Source organism: Syngnathus acus, chromosome 19 (assembly GCF_901709675.1).
Source record: "Syngnathus acus chromosome 19, fSynAcu1.2, whole genome shotgun sequence".
Lineage (NCBI taxonomy): Eukaryota > Metazoa > Chordata > Actinopteri > Syngnathiformes > Syngnathidae > Syngnathus > Syngnathus acus.
The window spans coordinates 3825686-3852613 of NC_051103.1; the positions used below are offsets into that span (position 1 = coordinate 3825686).

Consider the following 26928-nt stretch of genomic DNA (forward strand, 5'->3'; position numbering starts at 1 on the left):
ACAAAGATGAAACTACCGTAAAACGAAATTACCGTACACTTTGGAGTGATACTAACCCCTTAACCATCGTTTTTAATTTTTTAGTATTGTTTTCGATCTCTATTTTCCGTGTACACATAACTACGGCAAGTAAAGAGGGTCAAGTGTCTTTTCTTATTTCCGGTTTCCGCTGTCAACATTCGAGCTACTGGGTTAAGTCAGCACCGCTGCGGAGCTACGATGATGTCGGAGCAGGAGTCCCTGAGGTGCTCCAGTGGCAGAAACCGCGGAGGCGTACAGAGGGTTGAAGGCAAACTACGAGCCAGCGTAGAAAAAGGAGATTACTATGAAGCACACCAGATGTATAGGACGTTATTTTTTAGGTAAGATTTCACAAAAAACGTTCTAGTTTACAGTTGGTTGCTTCTCGAGGCCTGCTACGTTCCGGATCTCTCTGCTGCTACACTAGCTCATATCATTCCCGAATCCGATTGGGTGGATTTCGCTTCGGTTCCGCCCACCCAAGTCGGTTCTGCCGTTTGGTTGGACAACGAATGTGTCAATTCACTCTGGTCTTAAAATGCACTGCTAGCGAAGTGCTTACTAGCAGTGTTGCTACACGTTTTGTAACTATTCAATGGAAGTCTTAATTCCTCCAGACTCCATGACAACTATATTGTAATCGATTAAGGGTTTAAACCTATGTTGAGATCATCAGCTTGCAATAATCGATTTGCGGTTCCTCCCCAGATGTGCTAGTAGCTAGCCAGGTAGCAGTGTGACATTCTCCACCTATATCCATTTAACCTTTCGTAATTTGTGTCTCTATACATACACAACTAAATTACAGATCCAGTTTTGCCTCATTTTAGCTGACAAACTAGTAGAGAAGGAGCCACCATTATTGCAACAATGGTTTTATTCCCATTTCCATGTTATGCTGTTGGTATTCTATATATTCTATACTGTTGTCTGTCAACAGGTACATGTCACAGGCAAAACACAGTGAAGCCAGAGAGCTGATGTACAATGGCGCATTATTGTTCTTCAGCTATAACCAGGTAAAATGCTCTTAGGAATTTCTACCGGTGGGATATTTATGATCGAACTTATTTTGTTTTTATGAACAAAAAGGATTTGTGGAAAATGCCTCCACACCTTAACTATAAAGGTCTGGTGCATTTTGTAGTTTAATAAATAAACACCCAATATCAAAATGAGGCAATAAGTTAGTTTCATCCGCTTTTGCTTCACTCTTCAGCAAAACAGTGCAGCAGATCTCTCCATGCTGGTGCTTGAGGTGCTGGAGAAGTCAGAGAGCAAAGTGGATGAAGATATATTAGGTGAGCGTTCTCCTGATTCAACGAATCGAAACATCTGATCAATCGCCGCTGACGCTCATGGATCTGTTGAGCAGAAAGCTTGGCTAAGCTGTTCAGCCACATGGATCACAACTCTCCGGAAAGAGTAGCCTTCGTGTCCAGAGCCTTGAAATGGTCCACGGGAGGTTCCAGCAAATTGGGCAATCCAAAGCTACACCAGCTCTTGGCTGTCACCTTGTGGAAAGGTATAACAGACATAATGAATTCAAAGGAAGAAAAAAAATCCGCCAGCTTTGTCTTCTTTTTTTTTTTTTTTTTCTAGAGCAAAACTACAGTGAATCTCGTTACCACTTCCTGCATTCGTCCGACGGGGAGGGCTGTGCGCAGATGCTGGTGGAGTATTCCTCCTCTCGAGGTTTCCGCAGCGAGGTCGACATGTTTGTGGCCCAGGCGGTCCTCCAGTAAGTCCGTCTCCACTATAGAGTTGAAATGTCGCACAGACTCTCGCTTCTCAACCTTTTTTTTTTTAATTTGCCAGGTTCCTCTGCCTAAAGAACAAAAACAGCGCTTCCGTGGTGTTCAGCACGTACACGGAGAAACACCCGTCCATAGAGAGGGGTCCTCCATTTGTTCAGCCTCTTTTAAACTTTATCTGGTTTCTGCTGCTGGCGGTGGATGGGTGAGATAAAAAAACAACAACTCAGCTGTGTTAAAAAGAATGCATTTCATTGTTTTTTTTTCTATTTAGGGGTAAATTAACAGTTTTCACAGTGTTATGTGAGCAATATCAACCTTCCCTGAAGAGGGATCCCATGTATAATGAGGTGAGCGCTTAAATCGATGGATTGTTTTGCATATGAATTCACGATTCATTTTGTTTTTATATGAATGCAAGCCTTAAAAAAAAAAAAAAAGTGTGGCTTCACTGTATCTCAAAAGTGTTTCTTGTGTCTTTGTCATCTCTCCGGACATCTAAAGTACCTCGACAGAATAGGACAGCTTTTCTTCGGCGTCCCCCCCAAACAATCTCCGTCGTACGGCGGCCTGCTAGGTGAGTTTTCTGAAACCGTTGTCCATTGTCTTTGTAAAAACATCAATTTCCCTGCGCAGGAAACTTGCTGAACAGCCTGATGGGAGCGGGCGAGGACGACGACGGCGTCGAAGAGGCCCGGGAGGACAGCAGCCCCATCGAGCTGGATTGAGCAGACGGCTGACGAAGAACAAAAAGAACACACACGCCCACAAAGACACACACACACACACACATGAAAAATGGGGGAGGCCACGCCCACTCTTGACTTAATCTTTACTAATTGTTCAGTTTTGGTTTTCATGCACTTGTCAGCATTGTAGACACGACGTTCCCTTCTTTAGCGTGTTGCTTTCTCACGGGGTGTCAATTGCTTTTGTCAGCATTTCTCTGCACCCACCACCACCACCATTCATTTCTAGTAGTTATTTAAATTTGCCTGTTGACATGAGATTGTTTCTGGGTTTCTCATCTGTAGCAAATGGATGGATGGATATTTATTGAGCTTCAGAATTCAGTGTTTCGGGTTTTAAGTCACCTATTGATGATAACCAGACCTTTAGGAAATTACTAAATCCAATGCCAAGTTTTCTATCATCAGTTGTGTGCAAACATAAAATGTGCATATATGATTAAATATTAAATTTCTGAATTGGCACTTGTACATTTTTTGTATGCATATGTTAGTGTTTAAAGAATCATCCCTAATCTAGAATTGCTCTCGAGTGTTTGCTATCAGTATTGGACTTTTTTTTTTTTTCTACAGTCATCACTGTTGTGCAGCAAAAGTTCAACAGCCAAAATAACAATTTCCAAAGAGACTTTTGTGAATTGTTGGTTGTCACACCGCTACCGACTATTGCGTTCACTTTTTCTTCAGTTTGACATATTAGTCACTGCAGTTTGATTTTCTTTTTTTTTTTTTTCTCCTCCTTTGAAAACATAAACGGGACGCTTTCCTTTGTCATGACACACTAAGACAATAAACGACCATTGAGAGGATTGAGACTGATGTGAAACAAAACTTGTCCTGTCCATTTTCTTTATTGAGGCATTATGGGAAAAAAAGCACTAACGTTACAAGTGAAATCCAGCAAGGACATTATTTGCTTCATAACCAAGCTTAATTCATAAATGATCAGCACTGTATAAATATGATGGAGGATTGAGATAAATATATATAAATTATATGAATGGCACTGCATGATAATACAACCAACTTAATTGCAACAAAGCTGGCGGCTGCTGTTTTAATGTATTATTTTAAATGCTGCTTACAGGATTCACTACAAGGCTTGTTATTAGAACGTATCATTTATTAATTCTCTAAAAATGCTCTTGATGGCTGTAAACACAAGTAGGATGATGTTTGTTTTCATCAAACCTAGCTAACCATAAGGGTTACATTTCATTAAGGCAACTTTTAGTGCTTTCCACTTTATAGTGAACCATACTTTTCCAAAATATATTTGTTGATGCTTGGTACTCAAGTACGAGACTGCAATGCGAGCCTTTGAACCGTTTCTGACAGGTGAGACATGTCAGCCTGCAGCGCCTGATGCTTCATGGACTCGAGTGTCCGAACCTAGGCATAGAATTGATTCCATTGGTACAGTGATACATCCCCCCCCCAAAAAAAAAAAAATCTGTGTTGTTGCAAAACTCACAGAAATGCGCGTCTCACAGTGTCCATGTTTGTGACTGAGATTCCACAAATTGACGGCCAGCTGGCTCAGCTTGTTGTTCCTCAGGTCTCCATGAGCGAGCAGGACGCAGAAGAGCGAGAAGGCCAAAGCGCCTTGGCGGCGAGTGCTCAACTGCTGCTCCCAAAACACAACGCCATTTTTTTTCTAATCTCCTCGCAAGGCAGGAGAAGCTCAAAACACAGTTCCTCACCTCCTCTCGACCGAGAGCCTTCAGGTGGTCCAGGATCTGCCCGATCAGGGTCTCGCACAGTTTGTTAATCTCCGTGAGGAATTTTGGGTCTCCGCCGTATAGGGTCTCATTCGAGTCCACTGAAATGTTGAAAGGACAATAAAAGTGTTTGCCGTGATTAAAAGATTGTGTTTACCTTTTGGAATTGTGTACAGGTATGTTTCCTGGCTCATGGCAGCCAGCAGGGGGAGGGCGGAGATGTACACGCGGACTTTGGCGTCACTGTTGTCCTCCCAAGCGTAATCCTGCACCATGTTGAGCACACCTCGGACTAAGTAGAGCACACCATGTTCTGGATGATCCTGTAAGCATGCATATTATGAACACTTAACTCCATGCTTGTCTATAAAAAGTCTCTTGTTAGTACCGGGACGACTAGAAGCGTAGCCAGGAAGTTGTTGACAAAGTCGAGCAGGAAACTCTCCGAAGAGCGAAGCTTCCCTTCCACGCTGATGGAGCGTGGCACTTCCGGAAGGATACTGACTGCTGCTTTTAAGAAAGCATCCGCTGCAAGACGAGAGTGGAAAGTTGACAATGGAATATGAAATGAGGTTTTTATAGACAGAAAAAAAAGTTTTTTAGTGCCGGCCTCACCTTGGGATAAACACTGGTTGGCCAAAGCAACCTGGCCAGACAGCAGATAAAGATGGAGACGACTGAAGATGCTGCTGAGTGACGGGATGGTGATAAAACTGTAGGCGGCACATGCCTGGAGGACAGAAACGATCCATCAACTGGCACAAATTGGCGAGATGTCAATTTAACTCACCCGGACGAATGCGGCGGTTTTGCGGGAATGATTTCCACGCATCACCCTTCTGGTCTCCATCGCGAGCTGATTCACCGTCTGAATATGACAAGTGAATTAGCTTGTGTGTGTGTCGCAGAACAAAATGTTACTGTTTTTGAACAAATTGGTGAATTTGAGTGTAAAATGTCAAAATTAAAATCATTTTTAAAAATGAGGAATTTTTTACTTTTTGATAAATCTAGAGTACGAGTTTCATACTGACGTGAATGAGATGAACCAGGACGGGCTCCAGGTTGCAGAATGTGGCTCTGGCCTCCACGCAAAAACTCAACTGTTGCTCAAAGTCTCGGCCAAAGGAAACCTGAGCACAAAGACAAACGGTTCAAAAAGAGACAAACAAATCTCCCGATTGGCTTTATCAATTCTCACCTGTAAAATCGCAGATCGGACATAAAAAGGAATTATTTACCAATTTAAGACCAATTTAATGTTTGTGAAATTATTTCCAAATGTGCAATCTGAATCAGCTCCGGATGAATATTGATCAGATTCTGACCTCATTTTTTTTCTCCCCCATTTGGTATGATCAAGATGTGGATTACCATAAAACAAAAACGAATAGAAATATCCTTGGTAGAAAACCTACCCATTGTAAAAAGTCAGGTTGACAGAACTGCAAACACGAGGTTCCACACAAATAATTAGCATGTGTCAATAAAATAAAAAGCTCCTCGGAAGAAGTCATTAAAAGCAAGACCAGCTCACCACGCGCATAAAGCCGATGATGAGCACCGACAAAGATCTTTTTTCATCCTCGAGGGTGAGAGCGCTGCAAAACACACATTAGTCGATCATTCCTATCTACAGCAATTTACAGAAATCACATTTTGCCTCACTTGACAGAGTCATGCATGGTCTTGCAGATGTGCATCACGGCGTTGAGGATGACCGGGTCTCTAGTTGGCTCCAGCTGATGTCTGTCAGTTTAACCGGTTATTTGGCATACTTTGCATTTCCAATAGAAGCGTAGCTCTTACTTGATGAAGACATCCGTGATGGACTTGCACACTTCCACCCTCACGCCGTCTTTTTGAAACATGTCCAGAAATGGGAGGAAACGCTCCTGCAAATATTGAACATAATGACAACTGAGGCAAGATGAGAAGTTCAACCTTACTCACCATGGAAAAGAGGACTGAGAAGTCGTGGAAGTGGGCGAGGATCTTCCTGATTACAGACTGCAGCTAAGTGCAGAGACAAAAAGTCACTGGAAAGGACGTGACGAGAGAAAGGGGAGCTGGTAAAGAATATCAACCTGAACGTATGCGTCCTCAAAGGCTCGGTCGGGAGTCATGTGTTTGATGATGTCTGCCAGAACGGTGTTCACCTCACGTTTCTTGAAAGCAAAAGTAATTTAAAACATTTTCTCTACCCCACCGTGTAAAAATAAATAATTCTTAAAAAAAAAGAAAGAAAAATGAGTTTCTTACTGTGAAATTTCGGCAGGTGAACTCCACCCAGATCTCAGCACAGTTGACATAATCCTGAGAAAAAAAAAGAAAAATCTGTTCGATTTCATCGACATTAAAGCACCTGTAAGAAGTATCAAGCTCCCTGTACCCGAGGATTGCGGACTTTGGTGATGACTTTCCAGGCTTCGTTGAGGATGGTCAGCCTCTCTGATTCTGGAGGGTCAGCGCAAGCCAGACAGCGACCCAGTGATCCAAATAATAAATGCTACACAGGAGATGACAAAATCAAACTTTTGCGGATTACGACGTTGATTTAAAAAAAAACACTATGATTGCTCACCTTGGGGAACCCGGCCTCGTCGCAGTCTTTTATCATCCCGATGAAATCCATGGCTCTTGTGGCGACAAACTCGGGCCTGAATGCCCTCATCACTGAATTCAGCAGCAGGGCACTGCAGTATATTAAATTCCAATCAAAATCTTTTAATCATACTAATCAGATCATACAATTATTACTCACTTGTTACCCAGCTTCTTACATCTCTCCATCATTTCTGTCAGGACACTCTGGAGTGAAAAAACACATATTAAAAAGATATTTATTTTCATTGGTTTCTACTAGCGAGTGTCCGATCCACACCTCCGGTGCTCTGTAGGCACTACAGTGCAAGATCCAGTTGATAGCGGGCGAATAGAGAGTCAGGTACTCGGGCATCTCCACTCTCTGCACGAGCAGCTGGCTGCCAACACTCTCCCCGTTGATCTGCCGGAAGGTTCCGAGCAGGTCGAAGAAGTTGCGCTTCAGGCTGTCTTTCAAGCTTGGGGCTACTTCCATGCCAACCTGGGCAAAAGAAAATACACGATTTGATATTTTCCGAAATAAGTCATTTTGATGGTGTCTGGAATTTACCCTGCAGAGGTACGCTCGGGTGTAAGCCGCCACCAGGGGGTCGCCGATCCCTCTTATCATGGCGGTCAGTCGTGGAAGAGTGTCCTGAATACCGCTGGGAAGGGGGGGGGGGGGGGGGGTATTACTTGAAAATTAATCAATTTAACCCAATAGGAGCCAAAGACTACTCACGATTTGTTCAGGAAGCGATTGCACTTGAGGATGGAGGCTTCCACGTATCTGGTCACAGATTTAGTTAAGGAGGCAAATTCCAGAATCAATTGAGCTATCATGGTAATCACAATTTGGGGGGATACAATCGGGGTAAGAGTTCTCTAATGGAGGCGATCTTGAAAAACCAGTTGAGGCACGTTTCCTTGGCTGTGTCGTTGACATCGTTCGCTGTAAATGAGTCTGACCAAAAAAAAAAAATTCGTTTTATGCCGCAACCAGTGGACGTAGAATGCATACCTGGTAAAGGTTTCGGATCTGAACACATGCTCCAAATTCTGTCATACACAAGCTGGCCTGTGCAAAAAAAAAAAAAGATAGTCAGTAAAACAACCACAAAGAGTAGATGAATGGAATCAAAGGATGAAAATTTTCAGTACATACCAAAAGTGTCAAGTATGTCAGTGATGAGAACAAACTTGCTTGGGTAAAACTGGATTACGGAAGTGTCCGAGAGGAGCTTGGAACACTGGGGACACAGATTAAGTCTGTTTCGAGTCTTTTAATTTTTCTTTTCATTATCGACAGAACAAGGATTCACCTGGATTACGATCTTCAGTGCTTTGACCTTTTGGTCCGAGGCCCAGGCCTCTTTCAGAGACTGGTTCAGCTCTTGGATGCGGTTGGCATATTCCTGCTGGGAGAGATTGAGGAGCTCTCTCTGGGAACCCTGCAGACAAATGTAAGGTTTCATTTTTAAGATGACACTGGAGGGGAAATATTATGGAAATTATTTTCAAATGACCTCTTCCAGATCATCCAGTTCTTCCAACCGAGTGCGAACCTTCTCTGACACAGCAGAGGATCCGGGATTCTGTGAATTTCCTGAAAGTTTTTTTTTTTTTTTTTTAAAGGAATAGAAATCATATGACAAAATAGTCAAGAAACAAAATTTGATGTACTAAAATCTCTTATTTTGTATTTGAAAAAAATCAGTATAGTGGTAGTTAAATACAATAAATACTTCTTACTGTCCTTACCTTTGTCGGAGCCCAAGCATAGGTTCTAGAAAAGAAAAAAAAAAAAGAAAATGAATGTTACTATAACAATAATATTGAGCATGGTGCAATACAAAACATGTTTGTGACAGAGGACGATTTACAATTGAGAGTTTTTCAGTGGTGGTAAACCTCGCCAGGATCTCGCCTCGCTTCATCGACCAGGGCTCAAAATCGGCTCCCACTGGCTCGTCCTCCTTCTCCCCTTTCTTCCTCGCATCCTGGAAGCACAAAACTTCAGTTTAATACAATTCACTTAAGCACAACCAGTCCTCATTCATATATATTCATCATTCATTATCAATTGAATCCACTGTTATGAGAACTATTTTTTTACTGTGTGTCAAAGAAGCAATCAGTGGTAGTGTAAAAGTGCAACTGACCCCGGCGAAGGCAACGTGTGTCATGGACGGAGTTTCAGCCGCAAACATGGACAGTGGATCGGTTCCGTCCAGCATAGAGCTGAGGGGGTCCGGCGCCGCTAAGGAAGAGCAGGATGAGGAGGAGGAGGTGCTGCCCTTGCGAGTTCCACGGCGAGCTTTGCTTTCTGTCACCTAAGGGCAGATTAACATAACATGAGTAAAATATATATTTTTAAGCATATTTATTTAATTAGAAATATATTTTAATTAATGATAATTAGTTTTTCTTCTTCTACAAAAAAAAGGCATCTTACTAAAATAGGTTTGAGGGGATGGGAGTCAGAGAATTCAAGCGGCATGGCTTCCAGACGGGTCCTCTGCAGCTCAACGTCATAGTCGCGCCACCGGGAGCGCCTGGATCAGAATAACGAATATTAATATTACATATTAAAATTATTATACTATTAAAATTACGATTATTTTTTAAATGCAGAAGGTAGCCAGAGTACCAAGGGAGAAAACACACAATAGCACAGGAAGAACAACAGATAGGCCTGAGGTGAAGTTTAATCACTGAACTGCCTTGTGCATTCATCAAGTTTGTCCACCGTAATTTTTAAATGTGCTTTGATATGTGACAAAGAGGATTTGAAATTGCAAAGAGTGGGATTGTCAAAAAGCAAACGTGATAAATTATTAGATCTAAAATTGTATTAAAGCATTTCCATCATGGTGAATTCAAACAGTATCCTTCATTTTAAATAACTGAAATATTAATGGTAAATGGTCCAAATTATGGAGGCATTATTCTTACCATGTTTTTATTTGATGTATTTATATTTGACTTGATCAAGTTTCTGTACATTTTAGTTCCTATAAGATAAATAGTGAAAAACATCTGACGGATATGTTCGAATACAAGAAAGCCACACATCCCACAATTAATTGTTTGTTGGTTTAAAAAAAGAATAAACACAATAACGCTCACAGTATTTATTATCCTGCTTGTGCAGAAATTCCTGACGGCGCATTTAAGGTAAAATGCAAAATCGGCATACTTTACATTCAAAACAGCTTAAGAAGAGGTATAGAAATACAATGCATGTTTGACAATACAATTTAACTGTGGTGAAGAACAATATTTATATGTTTGGGTCAAACAGACGCATCTTACCACATCACAGTAGCCATTTTTCAGTGATCACATGACACGGTTTACTTCCTGGTTATGGTATATGTCGGCTTTTGGAAAAAGTGTGAAATTATTTCGTCAAATATTGTTAAATTGTTTATTATTGCCTAACGACATTATGTAATTATCTGTACTGCATTGGCATTGGTTTGCATTATATCGGATTAAAATTAATTTCCCATAATACACGGCGTTCACGAGTCACCGTCAAAGAAAACCAAATAACAAGAAGTATTACTACGTATTATATTATTAAACTCGCTGTTATATAGTAGAGCGAACAAGAAGGAATAAACTGAATACCCCCCACCGTCAGCAACGAACATGACTTTCCTTTAAAATTAGATTGTTTTTGTTAAATGAATGGTGGTTTAATTGTATATTTTCCAGATTCCCTTCTGAGGGTCTCATCTTTTAAATAGACGATCTTGGAAGAACCAACGCTCTTTGGTGCTGATGTAAAAATTCATGTTTGGAGATCCTGCAAATATGACGTGACCTCAGGGTTGTCACTTTGTGCAAATGTCCACACAGTTCACCTGAGCAGGTAATGCACGTCAGCATTTAGGTGTGTTGTCTAATGTGTCTATTAATGGGCTTAGTCAACGCGATTTTGGTCGTTGTGTGCAGACAGCTAACATTCTATTTAGCTAACATTTGATTGACAAGCATAATTGCATATTTTGATGCGCAACCGGACCGCAGTCGCTGTGTCTTCTTTACGGAGACCACAATGCATCCAATTTCCGCAGGCGGTGTTAGTTAGTTGTGAGACACTGGACGTCGTAACCATGTGAATTGGTGGTGGGGGACGTTTTAAATTGCTCTGTCGCCCTCTCGTGGTCAAGGTCTGATGCATATGCTTATCAAATACGTATAACACACTATAAATATAGGTTATTTAAATTAATTTTTATATATACATATATAATAAAGGGTTTATTTTTTTATTTTAATTTTATTGTAATGGTTTAAGCATGTACTTTGGACTTTTACCACAAGATAGATGGATTGATTGATCCCAGGAAGGCTTAATGCTTAAACCATTAGAATAAAACAAAAGTAAATATACCCTATATATAATAAAATTAAATATACCCTAAATGCATTTTTCCTGACCTATATTTATATTTATATATTATTTAAATAAGCCTAATCTGTATTTATTTTATATGGTTTAAGCATGTGCTTCAGAACTTTACCACAAGAGGGCGACAGTACAATTCCAACTGCTGCTCAACATCAATTTACATGGTTACGCAGTCCAGTGCGTTACGTGTATTGTATTTTTGCCCCGCAGCGTGCTTTTTAAGAAAGTGAGCGATCAAATAAAATAAAGTATAAATAATATAAGTAATAATACTAATTAACTATGAATAAAATAGCCCTGGCAATCAGTTTTGGGGGGGCTTTGCAAACACTTGGCCCTGGGACCCAGACCCCCTATAATTCGGCCCTGACTCACATAATTAATGATGTCTTATTGAAGAACAAAAAAAAAAGTCTTATCTATGTAATCAATACTTTCACTCCTCATATGCTGTGCTGAGGATCAGGTGGCCCCTTTTTTCTTCTTAAGAAGACATCCACTCCTTTTTGTCTTTCCTTCTTATTAAGTTACCACTTTCCAAACCTTGTGAATTATTAAATGGATTTGTTTGGGTGGAAGTCCTCATTCTCTTTGACTGGCAGGTGGAAGGTAGTAGTGTGCCTTCCCAGATATTCGTCCTCCTGCATCCACCATGGAAAAGTCCCTTGTTATCCAGCTTCGCCATGAGGAACTTCTTTTTTACGCCGCTTGCATTTCTAACAGTTGGTGTGTGTTTTTGTGTGTTTGTGTGTGTCTGGAAGGCAGAGTGTGTAGGCGAAGGTGGGGAGGTGGCGGTGGTATGCGCGTGGGCAGCAGCTGGAGGCGGCATCTTTCCCGGGCCATGCGACTCGCTCTTGCATGGTGTCGACCGTGCCGTCCAAAGAAAGGGGGTCGGGGCAGGGGAGGCCAGCCGCAGTCCGGCTTTGGGGCGCTATGGAGCTACAGCAAGCTACTGCTCAAGTCTCTTTATTTCAACAGCCTCAGCAACTCTGACACATTGCTCGACTGTGCTTTCGAACCCGTGTATTGGATCGTGGACAATGTGACGCGCTGGTTTGGAGTGGTGAGTACATTACATCGACTGGAGATAAAAAATGTCAAACTAACCTCACTCATCTTGCAGGTGTTTGTCACTCTGGTCATCCTGCTGACAACCTCAGTGGTGGTTATTGTTTATCTGTACGTCCTTCCCACAATTGTCGGGACCTACGCTGTGCCTTGGATCATCTGGCATCTATGCTGCGGCCACTGGCTCCTGGTCATGGTGGGCTTCCATTACTACAAGGCCACCACCACCTCCCCCGGATACCCGCCTAAGGTACCTTCTGGTGGTCCTCCTTTATTAATGACTAAAAACAACAATAACAAAATAATAACACATTTGATTTGTTTTAGGACAACATCCATATTCCCTCGGTGTCCATTTGTAAGAAATGTATCAATCCAAAACCGGCCAGGACGCACCACTGCAGCATCTGCAACACGTAAGTGCAACATGTTATGAGTTGAAGGATGAAAAGAAAAAAAACTCCTAAAAAAATTCAAAATGCTGCAGTTTGATTCCAAACGACGTCTATCAAAGAATAATGTTGCCTTTGCTTGCGTTACAGCTGCATCTTGAAGATGGACCATCACTGTCGTATCCTTGCAACGAGCGTCACGCAACAAACGCCATTTCTCTCCTTTTATCTTCTTGTGTTGAACTGAACACACCTCCAGCTTGGCTCAACAACTGCGTAGGCCATTTCAACCACCGCTACTTTTTCTCCTTCTGCGTCTACATGACTCTGGGCTGTATCTACTGCAGCGTCAGCAGCAGAGACTTGTTCCTGGAAGCCTACAGTGCTGTTGAGGTGAGATTGGATGTGATGAAAAGAATTGTTTCTGCCAATTCAATTGATCCAATCAATTCCTTCAGAGTTACTATCAGACCCGTCCCCCGCCGTACACGTCCACAGAGACGACCGCCCACAAGAGCATCATCTTTCTCTGGGTGCTGACCAGGTGACTTATACTCTCCACCACCACATCTGCCACGGAATCAGTGATCTCATGATGTCCGTGCGTTTCCCCTGCAGTTCTGTGGTGGTCGCCCTGGGAGGGCTGACCCTGTGGCACGCCGCGCTCATCTGCCGAGGGGAGACCAGCATAGAGCGCCACATCAACCGCAAAGAGAGTAAAAGACTGAAGGAGCAGGGCAAGGTACAGAAAAGTGATTATGGGGGGGAAATTATGTGAATATTTGGAGGAATATCACTTCGAGGTCAATGGTAATTATTTTAAATGTATTTACAGATATATATTTTTTAATATTTATGTTTTTTTATGTTTATACAAATGTATGATTGGCTTTCAGGTGTTCAAAAATCCATATCATCACGGGATGATGGCCAATTGGAAGCGGCTGCTTGGTGTCGAGACGAGCAAGTGGGTTCTGTTTCTGCACTCTTATCATTCAACGTGACAAATTTAATACTAGTAAATGAACCTAAGAAATTTGTTTGATATAGAAGAACCAGTGAAGTAAATTTAATACCAATTTCTCGTGGATAAATATTTTTTTGTTTCCCAGTCACTGGTTCACACGCGTTCTCCTGCCCTCGAGTCATCTTCCTGCAGGGGACGGCATCATGTGGGACTGCAATTTTTCCAGGAGAGACCTTGTGGCCATCTGAGCCGTCCACATTTCAAACGCTATCCACCTCGTCTTTATTCTCACTATCGTAACGAGAGAGAGGATTTTTTTTTTTTTTTTTTTAAAAAGGTGTTGCTGGTCAGCATTTGATTCAGTCTCAGACTCCAAATGCAATTAAACATCATATTATGATGAATTGGTTTTGAACCACCTTTGTGCCTGATGCAGCATTCCAAAGTGACAGCTAATGGCTATCAAATGTTGACTCCATGACAAATATAGTTTGGTATTTTCACATTCCACTTCCACTATCAGCCAGCTGATCTTTTTTTTTTTTTTTTTAAATGGAAGCCTCAAATTCACATTATCATAGTTTTGGATTGGATTGCATTTTCCAAGTGTCCCTAATGATGTGGCTATTGAGTGTTAGTTTGATCTGAGAAATGTCACTGTTAATCTACTGAGAACGTTTGCACGTGGCACTTTATAGTGGAGAAACAGGACATAATGATTTTCAGGGAAGAAAAAAAAAAAAATCTGAGTTAAACATATTGATAATGTGAGTGGAATTATTGTTTTATTAAGGTGTGTGTTGTGATATCACCATTTGAAAAAGAGTTCTGGTGCCAAATAAGGGGGAGGGGGGCAAAGAGGTAACATGATGTCTCATGCCTTGTTTGGAACTAATTAACTCTGTGAATTACTGTCCTGATATGGACTTTTTTGCAAGTTTTTCTAGCACAGTAAGTGGTTTCCATGGAAACAAGACCTGAGTGATGTGCCCACCGAAAAGAGCTGTGCTCAGTTGAATTGCTGTCCTTTTAATAAAAAAAAACCCCATAAGACTGCATTTTGATGATTTTGTGATTGAAAATAACACCAAATGCTTGACACAATTATAAATACAATTATTTTATTTGCCGTTTTAAATTCATTTCCATGGTTCCAATGAAGTTTAAAGTCAACCAGTCCTAAAACAAAGATTGATTGATATTGCGTGGTCTAAACCTAAAAGTGTAAATGGTTTAACAACAATGAACTCTTAAAAACACTTTTACACATTATAAAATGGGAGTCTGTTTTCTCGTGTAGGTTATTGTGCAGCTCATTTAATATGTTTTGTGTATTAACTACACTTCAAATGCTGTCCTTTGAGACATAAACAATCTTTATCTTAAAAGTAGAATTATTAAATAATACTTTAAGGCCCTGTTCAATCGATACAAACACTTGATTACATTCTTCAGAGGACACACATTGAACAAAGACAAAAACTGTAGGTACATAAATATACAAATAGATGTTAAATTGTAATGTTCTAGAAGTTGGTCAGTGTGACTCAATTGTGCATTTATGAAGACAGACGTCCAACCCGCATTTTAGTAGGAAGGAAATTCTAGATTATTTGAATGTCAGACTCCATGTGTCTTTATTCTTTGACTATATTGTGTAGAGATTTTTTCATACTAAAAAATATAAATCACCTTCCTCCAGGACTTCCCAAGAGGAACCTTAAAGAAAGACAGTCTGTAAGTGACTGGAAAGTGCAATTGGACCGAATGTGGTGGATCTTACCACTCTCCTCGCGCCTGAACCGCCTCCCTCCTCACAAGCCTCTTCTTGTCATCTAGAGGTCTGGCCAAGGCTCGCAGCACTCGGGCCCGAAATGGCAAAATCTACAAGTTCAAACTAATGCTTAGAATGTTTCTGTGACATTATATTTGGACAGAATAGTCAAAATAATTCTCTCTATGTGTTGTAATTTTACCCTTAAAATTGAACAACTGAAATGAATTGTTTTCAATAATATCAGTGCCGTCAATATAGTGAATTGAACAGACTATAGTCCTTTGCTGCCCTCTTGTGGCGTCTCTAAGTAATCATCCTTTATTTTTACCTCATGCTCAGGGAAGCGGGAAAGGGCGTAGATACACCGCAGTGATGCGATCTTGACATTCTGCAAGACAGCATACATTCAACCAAACCGTGTGCTTTTTTTTCCTATGCTACTGACATTTAATTGAGGCTTCAACACCGTCGGAGGTCTTACTAACCATGGTGGGAGCGGACGTGAGGGGCAACAATCTGCCCATTAAAGCTTCAAGCTGTTGGATGAGCGCCGGTGGCGGGTCAGCAATGACAGGCTCCAGACAGGACAGCGTGGAAAGCTGGACGCCCTGGTCGGGGTACGTCAAGGCCTCGAGCAACAGTGACAGCAGCTGGATACACACACACACACACACCAAAGTATTTTAGAATCATTTAATTGAAGTTTTTGTTTTCTTGACTCACCGCTGGTAGTTCAGTAACTTGAACCTGCTTGGGTAGTTTGTTGACTATATTGGACAGAGCCTTCAGGTAGTTTGGTTTCTTCTCTGGAGGAGAACACACAAATAGAAAACAAAAAGTTATTAATATTTAAGGGCATGGTGGTGTTAGCATAGTTATTAGCAAATAAATGACCTGTAATAAAAGAATGAGAAATATTAAAAGAGTGCCAGTGGCTCACCTTGAGGAGCCATGGTGAAACCTTGCACCAGCTTGGCTGAGTTCTCGCTGAAGAAGCGTTGGCGGTACATGATGCGAACATCTGCGTGGCAACCGCGGCTAAGGACGTCGGCGGAGTCGCTCATAAGCAGCGAGAAGCTGTCAGCCGCCACCGAGCCCAGATCGGCGTCATCCAGCAGCGAGAAGAGCTGAGATGAGAAAATACGGTGGTTGGATTTACACTCCAGGTCCAAGTGCTAGCAAAAAATATTGTTTACCTTGTCAGTCAGTGTTGTGCATGTTGGGTGGTAGCGGAGAAGCAGAGCCTTGGCCACCTAGAGACACGAGCAACTCCAATGTTCAGTTGACAATTGACACACGGTTTCGGTGTGGAGTCACTTACCCATATCAAGAGCGTGAACGCCTGCATGCGAACACCTAAAGCTGATGCGTTCAACTCGTTCAAAATTCTGGTCATTGTCTTTTGGAGTAGACTGTCAAGAGAGTCGCCTAAAGAGAAGTTGTTGCCGTTTAAAAGCAGCTCTTGTTGCACAGGTTGACCTGAAAAAAAAAAAAGTGACTAACCCGAAGGGATCTTGTTGACCAGGCCAGCGAAACACTTGGCAGCGGAGGTGTATGACATCGGGTGGCTGCAAGTGCAACTCATCTCTTCCAGCTCTGAAAGCAGCCGCTCCAATTGGGGCACCGCCACCTACAAACAAAGGAGACTTTTTGAATGGAATGCCAAAAAGAAGACTATTTAGCAGTTTGAGAATCAGTTGCAAAACCGCCATTTTGTTAGGCGGACTAAAAAACAAAAAGGGTTGGGATAAGACTCACAGTGCGAGGTAAGGAGCACACGCATGCCATCAGCAGACAAACCATCTGAGATAGCTTCCAAGAGTCATCGTGCTGTTTCTGGGATGAGCAAACAGAGCAAAAGACATTGAAATCCTCCCCACCGTTACATTCCAGTCAAAAATATGTGCATACACTTGCCAGGAACTTGATGTGTGACGGGAAAGAGTTGCCGGGCAGAAAGAGGACGTCACCATCCAGGAAGAGCGAGACAAGCTTCGCTGCCGTCTGGCCCGCCAGTCTAAAAAGAATAAGACGAAGTGAGAACCCACAACAGGAGCTTGGAAAAAAAACATTTGCAGCAAATGTATGACAATGACAAAGACAATGTTAACTTGTGAAATACTAACGTTGGTTGCAGCCTGGAACAAGCTGTGCTGATGATAGCGACCATGGTGGAAAGGACCGCCTCCTCTGCCAGAGGACTCTGGTGAGTAGATGAGCTCTCACCTAAAATGGACGTCAATTTTTAAAAATGCATAGCGGATAATAATTGTGGACTCGCGCACCTTTAAGCGCTGCTTGAAGTGCTAGTGAAAGCAGTCGCGGGATGATAATGTCATGGAAGCATCGGCCGGAGTCTTGGGTGTCTTCCACCAGCTCGGCTATTTTCTTTAAGCTGATGCACGCTAACACGGCCTCCTCTAATGAGAAACCAAATTTGCCTGCAATAAAACAATTGAGGTGTTTATTTCGGATGAGGTTATGTGTAACGTTTTTGAATGATTTTTTTTAGTCAGAATTGTTGGTCAACAAAGCGTTCGAGGTTCCGTGCATTAGAAAAGCCAGTGACACTATACCAGAATGTGCTGCATCGAGGACTTCCAAGAGGACTGACGTGCTCTCCTGTGCCACACTGGGCTTGGCGGAAACTGCCGCCAACATGGACAAACAGCGCTGGCGCTCCGCAGACTGCGTTTGTCTTATGTACTCTCTGTCTAGCTCCATTGACTCTGAGCATAGGAAATAAAACAGAAAATGTGAATAATGGGTTTTTTTTTACGTTTTTTACCCTGCTACAAATAGCAAAAATTTGACACACCAGAAAAGCTGGCTTTCTTCATCCTCGGGATCATATTGCTGATGAAAACACCCGGGTGCAGTTCCGCCAAGCCTCCGGCACATGATACCACAGCGAGACTGTTGGAAATAGAAAAAAAATGTCATTTCTAATGTTGGGAGACAGAAAACAAAACAAAAAAGAAAAAGTGAGCTGACCTGACTGTGTCGTCTTCATCCGACAGCAACAGTCGAGCCAAATGATCGACAGCCAGCTCGATTTGAGCCTTTTCTAACAAACCTAGACGACAAGGAGGATTCCCTTGAGAATGCGCGGCAAATCCCATTTTGTTTAATAACATCTCACCGCTTTGTCGCGCCAGTGCCATGAGCATAGCCGTGGCTGTGATCTGCAGGCTGCTGTTAGTCTCCGAAAGAGCTGCAAAAGTGAGGCAGCACAACGACGGGCAGATGCCAGAGAGCACTCGCTCCTCTAATGGACACACAAATATGGGTGGAAATTAAGTTGTTTGGAGAAGACGGACGACATTTACCCTGAATGCCCCACTCACCGTTTTCTGATGACTCGCTGCTCTTAACAGACTGAATAAACCGCAGCATCACCTCCAATAATGTGCGTCTATGTGAACACTGATACAAGACAACAAAGTGACGTGATGTCATCAGCGAAGGCGGGACTATAATGTCTACCTGGTTTTTGCTGTTGTACTGCTCGATGAGCGCCGGCATGACTGCCGCGACGATCATGTGACTCGCCCTGTTGGAAGCGCTGCAAGCAGCCTGGAGTAGCTTAGCGCTGGGCCACATTAGCTTCAGGTCCGGCTCGCTCAGATGATGCTTGCAGTCTAGAAAAATCTCACAAGCTCATTCCCTCAAAAAATAAAGAATCATCTTAGAAGTATGAGAATAAATCACCTTTCAGAACCATATCCAAGAAAGTGCTGAGGGCGTCTTCAGAATCGGACTTAACAATCGAGCGAGAAAGACAGGAAGTGATGGCGGTAAGAGCAGCGAGGCCTGCCGACTCAATTTTTTCACTTGAGGTTTGGAACACCTGCAGTGGAGAAAAGAAAGATAAAAAAAAGCAACTACTAATTGTAACCGTGTAATAACACAATTTAACAAACCTCTCTGCGCAAAGACGCCCACAGTCCCTCGAGGAATTCTGCCAAATCTTCGTGTTCATACGTTGCAACACCAGCAGCCTTAAACAAAAAAAAAAACAAGTGGAGATGAACAACAAGATACAACAGTACTGTCGCTAAAAGAGTCCTCAGAGTTGGCTACTAGGAGCAAGTGAGATTTCCCACCAGGGTCTGAAGAGAGTCCAACTTTGCGCTCTGAACATCCGAGTCCAGCTTTTCAATGATGAGGGGCAACAGAAACTGGAAAAAATAGTTAAAAAAAAAAAAAAAAAAAAAAAAAAAACAGAGGCTCAATGGTGAGCGCATGTAGCAAAGTGTCGGCGTGAATACAACGTAGACAAACCTGGGCAAATTTAGGAGTTCCTGTGAGGACTTGCCTCAGTTCCTGGACCAGTTCCTCTCTGGTGATACCACGAGGGTCGTCGGGGGGCTGCGATAAGCACGTACAGTTGACAAGAAGTTTTCATGAAGGTCTGCTTATTCTTGTCAACTTTTCAGTCACTCACCAAAGCAGATGAACAAACAGGAACTTACCGGAGTAAAGTCAACGGGGAAATAGCAGGACGTCACATCGAAAAGATCCTCTGTATAGTGACCTGCACAGTGACACACAGAGGAAATAATAAAGATATTTAAACTTCCGATGATGACCGTGACGCCGAACAGATGAACATCTAAAAGTGTGCGAGAAAAGACCACTCTCTCACCCAGACTGTAACCTCTGTGGATGATCTTCTTGGCAATTTGGAAGGCTAAGAGAATATTGCGAGGGTCACTCTCCCCATCTATCGACTGGATGAATCCAAAAACAAAGTCTGCTCCGAAATCTTTCAGTTCTGTAGATAAGGGATTAAATGGAGCGCACATCCTGAAAACATCCATTAAAAGTATTATTAGTATTCTTATGATTATTAATACCAGCCTCTCTGGTGTCCATGACGTTTAGGAGCATCTTAGAGAGAGCCACTCGGTCAACCAGCAGCAGCGACTGTGGAAAATAAACAGGCAGCGTGTCTCGAGGTTGGCGAATCAAAATAATTGTCAATCAGCATCCATGTTGCATTAAAAAAAAAAAACTTACCCGAACATAAACATTATGGAAGATAGACTTCAATATGGAAACTGCTGCACCAGGAGGCAATCTTGGGTTTTGTATCTGAGCGGGGGGGAAAAAAAAAAAAGTTTGAATATTACCTGACAAACCATGTTAAAAAGTCTTTAGATGATAAAAATGAGTTTGTAGTTAGTTCTTGGCCAACTCACAAGTATTCTGAGCCCCTGCAAAACAGGCGGTGTGGTTATGTGATCGTCGCCCAGCCGGTTCTCATAAAACGCTTTAAGAACTTCAACTGAGGAGACACGAATATTATCTTATACTAGAATGGAACATAATGGAACTGTTTGTTTTTTAATCTCCTCCACACAGAAAATTAAACCATTGCAATGGAGAGAAATACCTTCTTTCTCAGTGAGGTCTACATCTTCCAACACTTCTGAGAGCAGCTTGATTCCTCTGGCTCGAGTTTGAGGCTGAGTGCTGGTCAGACTCAGTCTAAAGAAAAAAAACCAAAGAATACATGAAACATTTTATGTATGAATATATTTCTGCTATATTGACAGCTCACCCCAATGCTTCCACTAACTGCAGAATAGTAAACTCTCCATTTTTGATTCCTGAAAACAAACAACACGTTCATTTGAAATACACGTTCATGGTCTCACACACATTAGCCAACAGTATGGAGGTCAAAGGTTCGTTGACTTAGACTTCACTTTATTCATTCTTTGGGATTGCTCCCTCAGGAAATTCGTGTCCAACTACATTTAAAACGCAGAGAGGGTAAATAAAAACATAAAATACACACAGATGATATGAGCGCAAACTTAATAGGCTCCCAAAAAAGGCAAGAGGCCCAAAGAACCCATAATAACGAGACGCAATGTCCAGAAGACTAGGTGCAAGCAAGCAACGTAACAAGCACTTTTTAAAGAATATACGACATTAGTTTTATTGTCTTTGTTTGTCGTTTTATTGTAGGAACTTCCGATGATGAGAAAACTTGCACTGCGGTTACAGTACCAAAACAGGATGTTGAGGCGCTAAGTTAGCTAATTCACCAGCATCTAGCTTTGCACGCATTTAAAGAAACGGCAGCGAAATATATACAATTGAGAGTCAAATTGGACATATATCTATGTACCTGCAGCTGTATCTTTGGCTTTACTGTCTTGCAATCCGGAGACAAATTCCTCCACAAGTGACACCAGCACACTTTTCTCAGCCATCATGCCTCTTCACGTAGCTGGTGCGCGCATGCTCAGTTGAGCACAAAGTTATTCTTCTTCTTTGAGGTTTAAATGGCGGATAGAGAGACCTTACCGGTGTATTACCGCCACCTACAGGCTGACTAAGTCCTTAACTAGTGCACCAGTCTTAATACGGGAAACAATGGTAACACTCAACTGCGCACAAAGTTGAGTCGTGACATCCAAATGTTGAGTTTAGATTAAAAATAACGTATTCAAGCACACAACGTGTACAACTCTCCATCATTGACATTTTGATGTAATTGGTCGCGAGCATCAGCAACTGTAGCATTCTGTACACGTTATTTTTTTTAGTTTCCTTTTACCCTGATTCACCTGAACATATCATCACCTTAGCGAATGCGCAGGCGCAAAAAAAGTTCAGTGGAGTCGAGATCCACCGTCAGTAACCTTTTGCTGGAAGAGGAGTGATATTTAAGAATTTAAATAGGGAATTTATATTAATTGACACGATCGTGGACAATCATAAAAGAAAATAGCCGTGGGGGGAAACAGTAGCTTCCGATCATCTCCACGATCGAAGAAAAACTGTTGGGGAAATACCTCTCGTGCTCGAAGTTGGTGTTTTCCTGACGAGGAAGCTAACTGGCTAACATGATTAGCTTGGGGCGAGAAAAGTGGACGATTTGTCAACATCACAACGGGGGACAGTAAGAAAGAAACACACTCTTTGATCGGTCCTTGTTTTTTAGGCCGGACGTTTTGAAAGATAACGGAGTCGCTGTGTTGATTTATAAAGTCTTTGACTCTTAGTACTGTGGCCCACGAGTTGTGACGCTCTTTAATCGTGGCAACAACTGATCCAGGTAACACGCAGTGATCTCAACACTTGGCTTGCAACATCAAAACCCGCTGCCAATCCTCCTTGCGAGGCTACAGTTTGTAATGGGGCCCCTGCAGAGTTAGTAGGACGCCTTGAAGCAGAGTGAATCCCATCCAACCATGGGAGGATGTGTGGGAAGATACTGGGAACGATGGGATGATACACAGAGCAGAGGCTCTTCCAGAAACGGTGGTCGAGGAGGTAAGAACATCATGTCAGGAGTAGCAAATATTTTTAATGGGAAATGTGTGTGATTGTGTTTCACTCATCAAATTACTGGGTCATTGAGGTTCTGGTGTCCAAGGGTGGAAGACAGCCTCAGATGCACTGATATAAAAATGATTCTTAAGTAGATTAGTTTCGATTTGGATAAATCTGCAGCATTGAAAAGGATTTTTACAGATAGTTTTGTGAATTCATTTCTGATAGGAGTAAGAATGCATGTGGTTTATTATGTCTGCTACTTTCTTGGAATTGCACATTCTTCAAAAGAAAAATGCCATATTTTGATTTTCTTTCCTGCATGAAAATCAAGACTTAATATTGTATTAGCGACCAGACGAAACTGCAGCAGCACGCAGACATGCTTTTTATACGGCTGCATAGTTTCTGACCCGGAGAACAATTCAAAAGAAATTTGGCTCAGCACAACACAAAAATTCCTTTTAATTATTCGGCGGTTAGAGGCTTTGAAGACAACACTGGTGAATGTTGTTTTGCTGTTCAACAAGCATACATTTCCCATTATCACATTTGGCTGAACTTCTCAGTGTTATTTTTAGAATTTAGAAGCTCATCTTCTCAAAGAGGCCTTCCCAAACTTTTAAACACTTCAAATCTACCGTGTTAGAGGCTGAACTGTGTGTGTTATTTTTATCTGAAGACACAGAAGGCCGAAGCGTTGTAATGATAAGCAGTATTTTAAGGGAACCAGCCCATATCTTCTTAAAGTATACATCCTTTGTGTTCACGGTCTATATCATTATAGACATCCATTGCAGTGCCAGTTTGCAGCCTGCATTTATGCCATTTTTCTGTATGTAATGCAGAAAAAGCATTTTAAGAATTGTCGGTGCTTGCAAGGAAGCCGCGTGGATTTAAATCTTACACCGTGACACCATGTCCTCCGTAAGCCGCCTGCGTGATAAATAATTAGTTTGAAAGAAAGGCGACCGTCTTGGATTTGCCTTTTTTTTTTTAAACTCCTCATTTCCCATTGCTTCCAATCTCAATGACAGGGAATTAATTAAGATGGTTGGTCATTTGATTGATGATACAAGCTTACACATTTCTCTTAAAGGGATTGAAAAACCATTGTGCTAAAAATGTGCACGCACCCGGCGGTCTATTAGATAAGTGCTTAAGGTAAATATTTAATGACGGGGGGAAACACAAGTAAAGTTCCATAGATAACAGCGACACATGCTTCATGCATATTGTAAACGCTGAATGGAGTCTTGAATAGTAAAATTTGTGCTGGATGTTCTCTAGTCAAGCCAATGCACGGCCATTAAAATGACGTCATAACCTGCTCATTTTCCAAACAATTTTTATGAGGTGTACTTTTTTGCCAGTGCGTGCTATCAATACAGAGCCATAAAATAAAACCGTTTTGGTTCCTTTTCTGTTTACAGCTCGGAATGAGCCGCTAAAGAAAGATCGACCCAAGTGGAAGAGCGAGTATCCAATGACCGAGGGCCAACTGCGGAGCAAGCGCGACGAATTTTGGGACACAGCCCCGGCTTTTGACGGCCGCAAGGAGATCTGGGATGCCCTGAAGGCTGCCGCCGTGGCTCTGGAGTGTAACGACCACGAGCTGGCCCAAGCCATCGTCGACGGCGCCAGTATCACCCTGCCGCACGGTGAGCCATAATCCACAATGCTACAAAAAGAACTACTTTTGTAAACTCTGATCTTTTTTTCCCCAGGTACTCTGACGGAGTGTTACGACGAACTCGGCAATCGCTATCAGCTGCCTGTCTATTGCCTCGCTCCGCCCGTCAACCTCATTTCAGAACGCAGCGACGACGATCACAGCGACAGCCCCCAACTGCCCGTCGCGCCCAAGAAGGAATTTCAACTGAAGGTACACTTGGATTTAATTCCCTCCATCCTCAAATCTGCATGAGGATTTATTTTACTGTCGAACAACAGTTAATCCAAAAATATTCTTCAATCATCACAAAAAAAAAAAATTTTAATTCTTACCATTGCATGTTTCCTGCAGGTGCGCCTGTCCACGGGTAAGGACCTGCGTCTGAGCGCCAGCATGACGGACACTATCGGTCAGCTGAAGAAGCAGCTGCACGCCCAGGAGGACATCGAGGCCGCCCACCAGCGCTGGTTCTTCTCGGGAAAACTTCTTACGGACAAGACACGGCTGCAAGACACCAAGATCCAAAAGGACTTTGTTATTCAGGTCATCGTCAACCCTCAGGCTCAACCCAAGATGTCACCTACAGCAACCACCAGCAGCAGCAGTCCTGAAACAGAATAGCTGAGGTCCAAAACAGGACCTTCAGTGGGATAAAGCCACCACTACGCACGCAATTCTCTGACCTTTGCCCTTTTACCAACGCTTGCTAGGTGCCAATGGGGAAAACGTGAGGAGGTGTTTGTGCGGGCATCGATGGACTCATTTATGTCACCGCAATCCAGGATAGCAATCTCTTTAATAGTTCCTTATATTGTGAAAATGACAACAATGGAGCTTTTGTTTTGCACATTTTAAGAGAACTCTCGAAGGTGTTTGCGTGCCTTCTATCAGACAAAACAAAAAAGGGTTCATGTCCACGTGGAAAGTTGAATTGCTAGTCCAGCCCCTTTAAAAAAAAAAAAACGACAACAATCTAAGCTAAGCTGCCCTTTTTAACAATCGTTTGGGTGTGTTTGTGCGGACTTCTTCAGGAACTGCAGTCGCTTATACAGGAAATTAAGAATTCTTTTCTAAATAAGATGTCTGTTATTGACACTATCGAGGCCCTATTTGTTTTGTTCTTGCTGTTTTTTTCTCCGCGGTAAAATATCAGTCCAGTAACCAGTTGTCGTTACGGCCCGGTAGAAACCGCCCCTCGGTAGAAACTCCTAACTAGTCCTCGTTGGACTTAGGTGTTCTAAAGCACAAAACTGCAGCAGAGTACCAATTCCAGAAAAAACAAAACCTGTTTTGACTTGCCGTTTGCAGATAGCAGTATGCTCTCTTATGGACTGTAGCGCTGCACATCATGAGTTTGTTTAGTCTGAAAGGCAAACTGTCCTGTTTGCTGGAGCAAAACAACTTATTGCTATTAAATAGCTATCAGGTGAATTTTTCAAGCTGGAAAAAAACCCCGTAGCAAAAGTGTAACTCCACTTGAACTTAAATCTGATTCCTGTGCAATGCAGTGACTCATCTTGTGTCTCATGACTTGCCTTTACACAGAGTGCTGCTGGTCGCTGTCAAACTTGATTTATGCTGTTGTTATGTCGATATTGTCTCTTAAAACAGGCAATATCATTGGATTGCAATGTCTTGTATTTTTTTCAAAAAATAGTACAATCATAGAAATACATTTTAACCCCACCTCACCATAGCAAGATTTCTGTATTTATCAACTTGTTAGCCAGAGCTTCTTGCTATGAGTAGGTTTCTTATTCATTATGCAAACTTGAATAAGGAATTTCTCTATGTGCAATAAATACACTCTAGACATAGGCCTAGATGACCGTGCATTTGATAGAATACCAGCTTTGTGTATGTGTTTCATATCCGAGCAGGAACAGACACGACACTTCTTGTATGAATCACCAGACACATTTGTCCATTGTTTGTTTACCTTTAACACTTTGTATTCCAAGCTGTTGCCCTGACCTTTTACCTGGGAGCTCATCTTTTTACAAAATAAATAATTATTACAAATTTCCTGTCATTTGTTTTTCTTTTTTAAACCTTTATCCTGTTCTATTTATTCATGGGTCAGTTTATCATGAAGGGTGGGGTTTTGTCACATTTGTTTCAGTAATGCGATGATTAATCAGGTCATATTTTTGTGAAATAAATGTGAGTTAATACGGTGCCTCAATAACACCAATACAATACATCAACTAAACGGATTTTAATTCAGAATTCCTTTTTTTCCCCCCAAATTGATTTTGACTCAAGTTTTAACCAATCTAAACCACCAGTAGTTACATTTAAAAAAATATTTAAAGTATATAATGTAAGGCAATCTAATAAAGACCCATTCATAACCTCCATATGTCGTACACCAAGGACTATCAGAAATGCCCAGCAATAAAATGCAAGTGTTCTAATCTACCACTAGATGACGCTCCTCACCTATACAATGAACTAAATGGGCCGTAAACTGGAAAATGAATGCCATAGTATCCTTTGAAAGCG

General features: G+C 42.0%; 5 protein-coding genes across 7 annotated transcripts; 3 read left to right on the plus strand and 2 right to left on the minus strand.

Annotated features, from left to right (window-relative positions):
• Positions 1-171: 171 nt before the first annotated feature.
• On the plus strand, positions 172-3337 carry get4 (guided entry of tail-anchored proteins factor 4). The gene is made up of 9 exons (XM_037277936.1): positions 172-362; positions 962-1040; positions 1241-1322; positions 1397-1546; positions 1624-1762; positions 1840-1980; positions 2050-2125; positions 2280-2352; positions 2412-3337. The coding sequence occupies exons 1-9, from the start codon at positions 220-222 to the stop codon at positions 2501-2503; spliced, it is 975 nt and encodes a 324-aa protein (XP_037133831.1). The 5' UTR covers positions 172-219; the 3' UTR covers positions 2504-3337.
• vps35l (VPS35 endosomal protein sorting factor like) lies at positions 3260-10249 on the minus strand. 2 transcript variants are annotated; one of them, XM_037277799.1, is made up of 31 exons: positions 10144-10249; positions 9284-9383; positions 8991-9161; positions 8712-8828; positions 8590-8614; positions 8355-8434; positions 8151-8279; positions 7994-8078; positions 7850-7906; positions 7696-7792; positions 7571-7618; positions 7400-7493; positions 7130-7330; positions 7010-7056; positions 6830-6941; positions 6638-6754; positions 6508-6561; positions 6333-6413; positions 6199-6261; positions 6055-6140; positions 5914-5994; positions 5783-5846; positions 5664-5690; positions 5280-5378; positions 5036-5113; positions 4861-4975; positions 4634-4773; positions 4403-4568; positions 4228-4346; positions 3999-4151; positions 3260-3916 (listed from the first exon to the last, which is right to left on the minus strand). In XM_037277799.1, the coding sequence occupies exons 1-31, from the start codon at positions 10158-10160 to the stop codon at positions 3818-3820; spliced, it is 2922 nt and encodes a 973-aa protein (XP_037133694.1). In that variant the 5' UTR covers positions 10161-10249; the 3' UTR covers positions 3260-3817. The 2 variants fall into 2 exon arrangements, with proteins under 2 accessions (XP_037133694.1, XP_037133695.1); XM_037277800.1 differs by lacking the exon at positions 5664-5690 and having other exon boundaries at positions 10144-10248.
• Positions 10250-10590: 341 nt separating this feature from the next.
• zdhhc16b (zinc finger DHHC-type palmitoyltransferase 16b) lies at positions 10591-14967 on the plus strand. 2 transcript variants are annotated; one of them, XM_037277892.1, is made up of 10 exons: positions 10591-10708; positions 12013-12314; positions 12375-12569; positions 12647-12735; positions 12862-12890; positions 12971-13104; positions 13170-13255; positions 13330-13453; positions 13608-13678; positions 14626-14967. In XM_037277892.1, exons 2-10 carry the CDS (start codon positions 12051-12053, stop codon positions 14657-14659), a joined length of 1026 nt encoding a protein of 341 aa, XP_037133787.1. In that variant the 5' UTR covers positions 10591-10708; positions 12013-12050; the 3' UTR covers positions 14660-14967. The 2 variants fall into 2 exon arrangements, with proteins under 2 accessions (XP_037133787.1, XP_037133786.1); XM_037277891.1 differs by lacking the exon at positions 10591-10708 and having other exon boundaries at positions 11889-12314; positions 13824-14734.
• Positions 14968-15366: 399 nt separating this feature from the next.
• On the minus strand, positions 15367-21717 carry mms19 (MMS19 homolog, cytosolic iron-sulfur assembly component). Its single transcript, XM_037277787.1, is given in 30 exon segments — positions 15367-15397; positions 15462-15562; positions 15784-15843; positions 15941-16105; positions 16179-16261; positions 16396-16582; positions 16652-16708; positions 16777-16883; positions 16959-17085; positions 17214-17472; positions 17582-17681; positions 17741-17896; positions 18032-18184; positions 18274-18371; positions 18450-18531; positions 18598-18723; positions 18803-18881; positions 18942-19096; positions 19167-19305; positions 19379-19456; positions 19562-19636; positions 19740-19826; positions 19931-19992; positions 20104-20232; positions 20315-20384; positions 20478-20552; positions 20660-20745; positions 20854-20948; positions 21022-21070; positions 21598-21717. Coding segments are annotated over 30 exon segments (3159 nt in total). The 5' UTR covers positions 21686-21717.
• A 356-nt stretch (positions 21718-22073) lies between these two features.
• On the plus strand, positions 22074-26447 carry ubtd1b (ubiquitin domain containing 1b). The gene is made up of 4 exons (XM_037277971.1): positions 22074-22748; positions 24182-24409; positions 24476-24633; positions 24775-26447. Exons 1-4 carry the CDS (start codon positions 22667-22669, stop codon positions 25042-25044), a joined length of 738 nt encoding a protein of 245 aa, XP_037133866.1. The 5' UTR covers positions 22074-22666; the 3' UTR covers positions 25045-26447.
• The last annotated feature ends 481 nt before the right edge of the window (positions 26448-26928 follow it).

Excerpts from the sequence above, each read along its gene's own strand:
- zdhhc16b (XM_037277891.1), top strand. The coding sequence starts at position 11,904 with ATGGAAAAGTCCCTTGTTATCCAGCTTCGCCATGAGGAACTTCTTTTT. Across the intron at positions 12,736-12,861 it reads CACTGCAGCATCTGCAACAC|CTGCATCTTGAAGATGGACC; the intron begins GTAAGTGCAACA and ends CTTGCGTTACAG. Across the intron at positions 13,256-13,329 it reads TTTCTCTGGGTGCTGACCAG|TTCTGTGGTGGTCGCCCTGG; the intron begins GTGACTTATACT and ends TTTCCCCTGCAG.
- vps35l (XM_037277799.1), bottom strand. Across the intron at positions 6,562-6,637 it reads CCAAAGTCCGCAATCCTCGG|GATTATGTCAACTGTGCTGA; the intron begins GTACAGGGAGCT and ends TTTTTTTCTCAG. Across the intron at positions 5,114-5,279 it reads TCCTGGTTCATCTCATTCAC|ACGGTGAATCAGCTCGCGAT; the intron begins GTCAGTATGAAA and ends TGTCATATTCAG.
- get4 (XM_037277936.1), top strand. The coding sequence starts at position 220 with ATGATGTCGGAGCAGGAGTCCCTGAGGTGCTCCAGTGGCAGAAACCGC. Across the intron at positions 1,547-1,623 it reads GGCTGTCACCTTGTGGAAAG|AGCAAAACTACAGTGAATCT; the intron begins GTATAACAGACA and ends TTTTTTTTCTAG. Across the intron at positions 2,353-2,411 it reads GTCGTACGGCGGCCTGCTAG|GAAACTTGCTGAACAGCCTG; the intron begins GTGAGTTTTCTG and ends TTCCCTGCGCAG.
- ubtd1b (XM_037277971.1), top strand. The coding sequence starts at position 22,667 with ATGGGAGGATGTGTGGGAAGATACTGGGAACGATGGGATGATACACAG. Across the intron at positions 22,749-24,181 it reads CAGAAACGGTGGTCGAGGAG|CTCGGAATGAGCCGCTAAAG; the intron begins GTAAGAACATCA and ends TTCTGTTTACAG. Across the intron at positions 24,634-24,774 it reads AGAAGGAATTTCAACTGAAG|GTGCGCCTGTCCACGGGTAA; the intron begins GTACACTTGGAT and ends TGTTTCCTGCAG.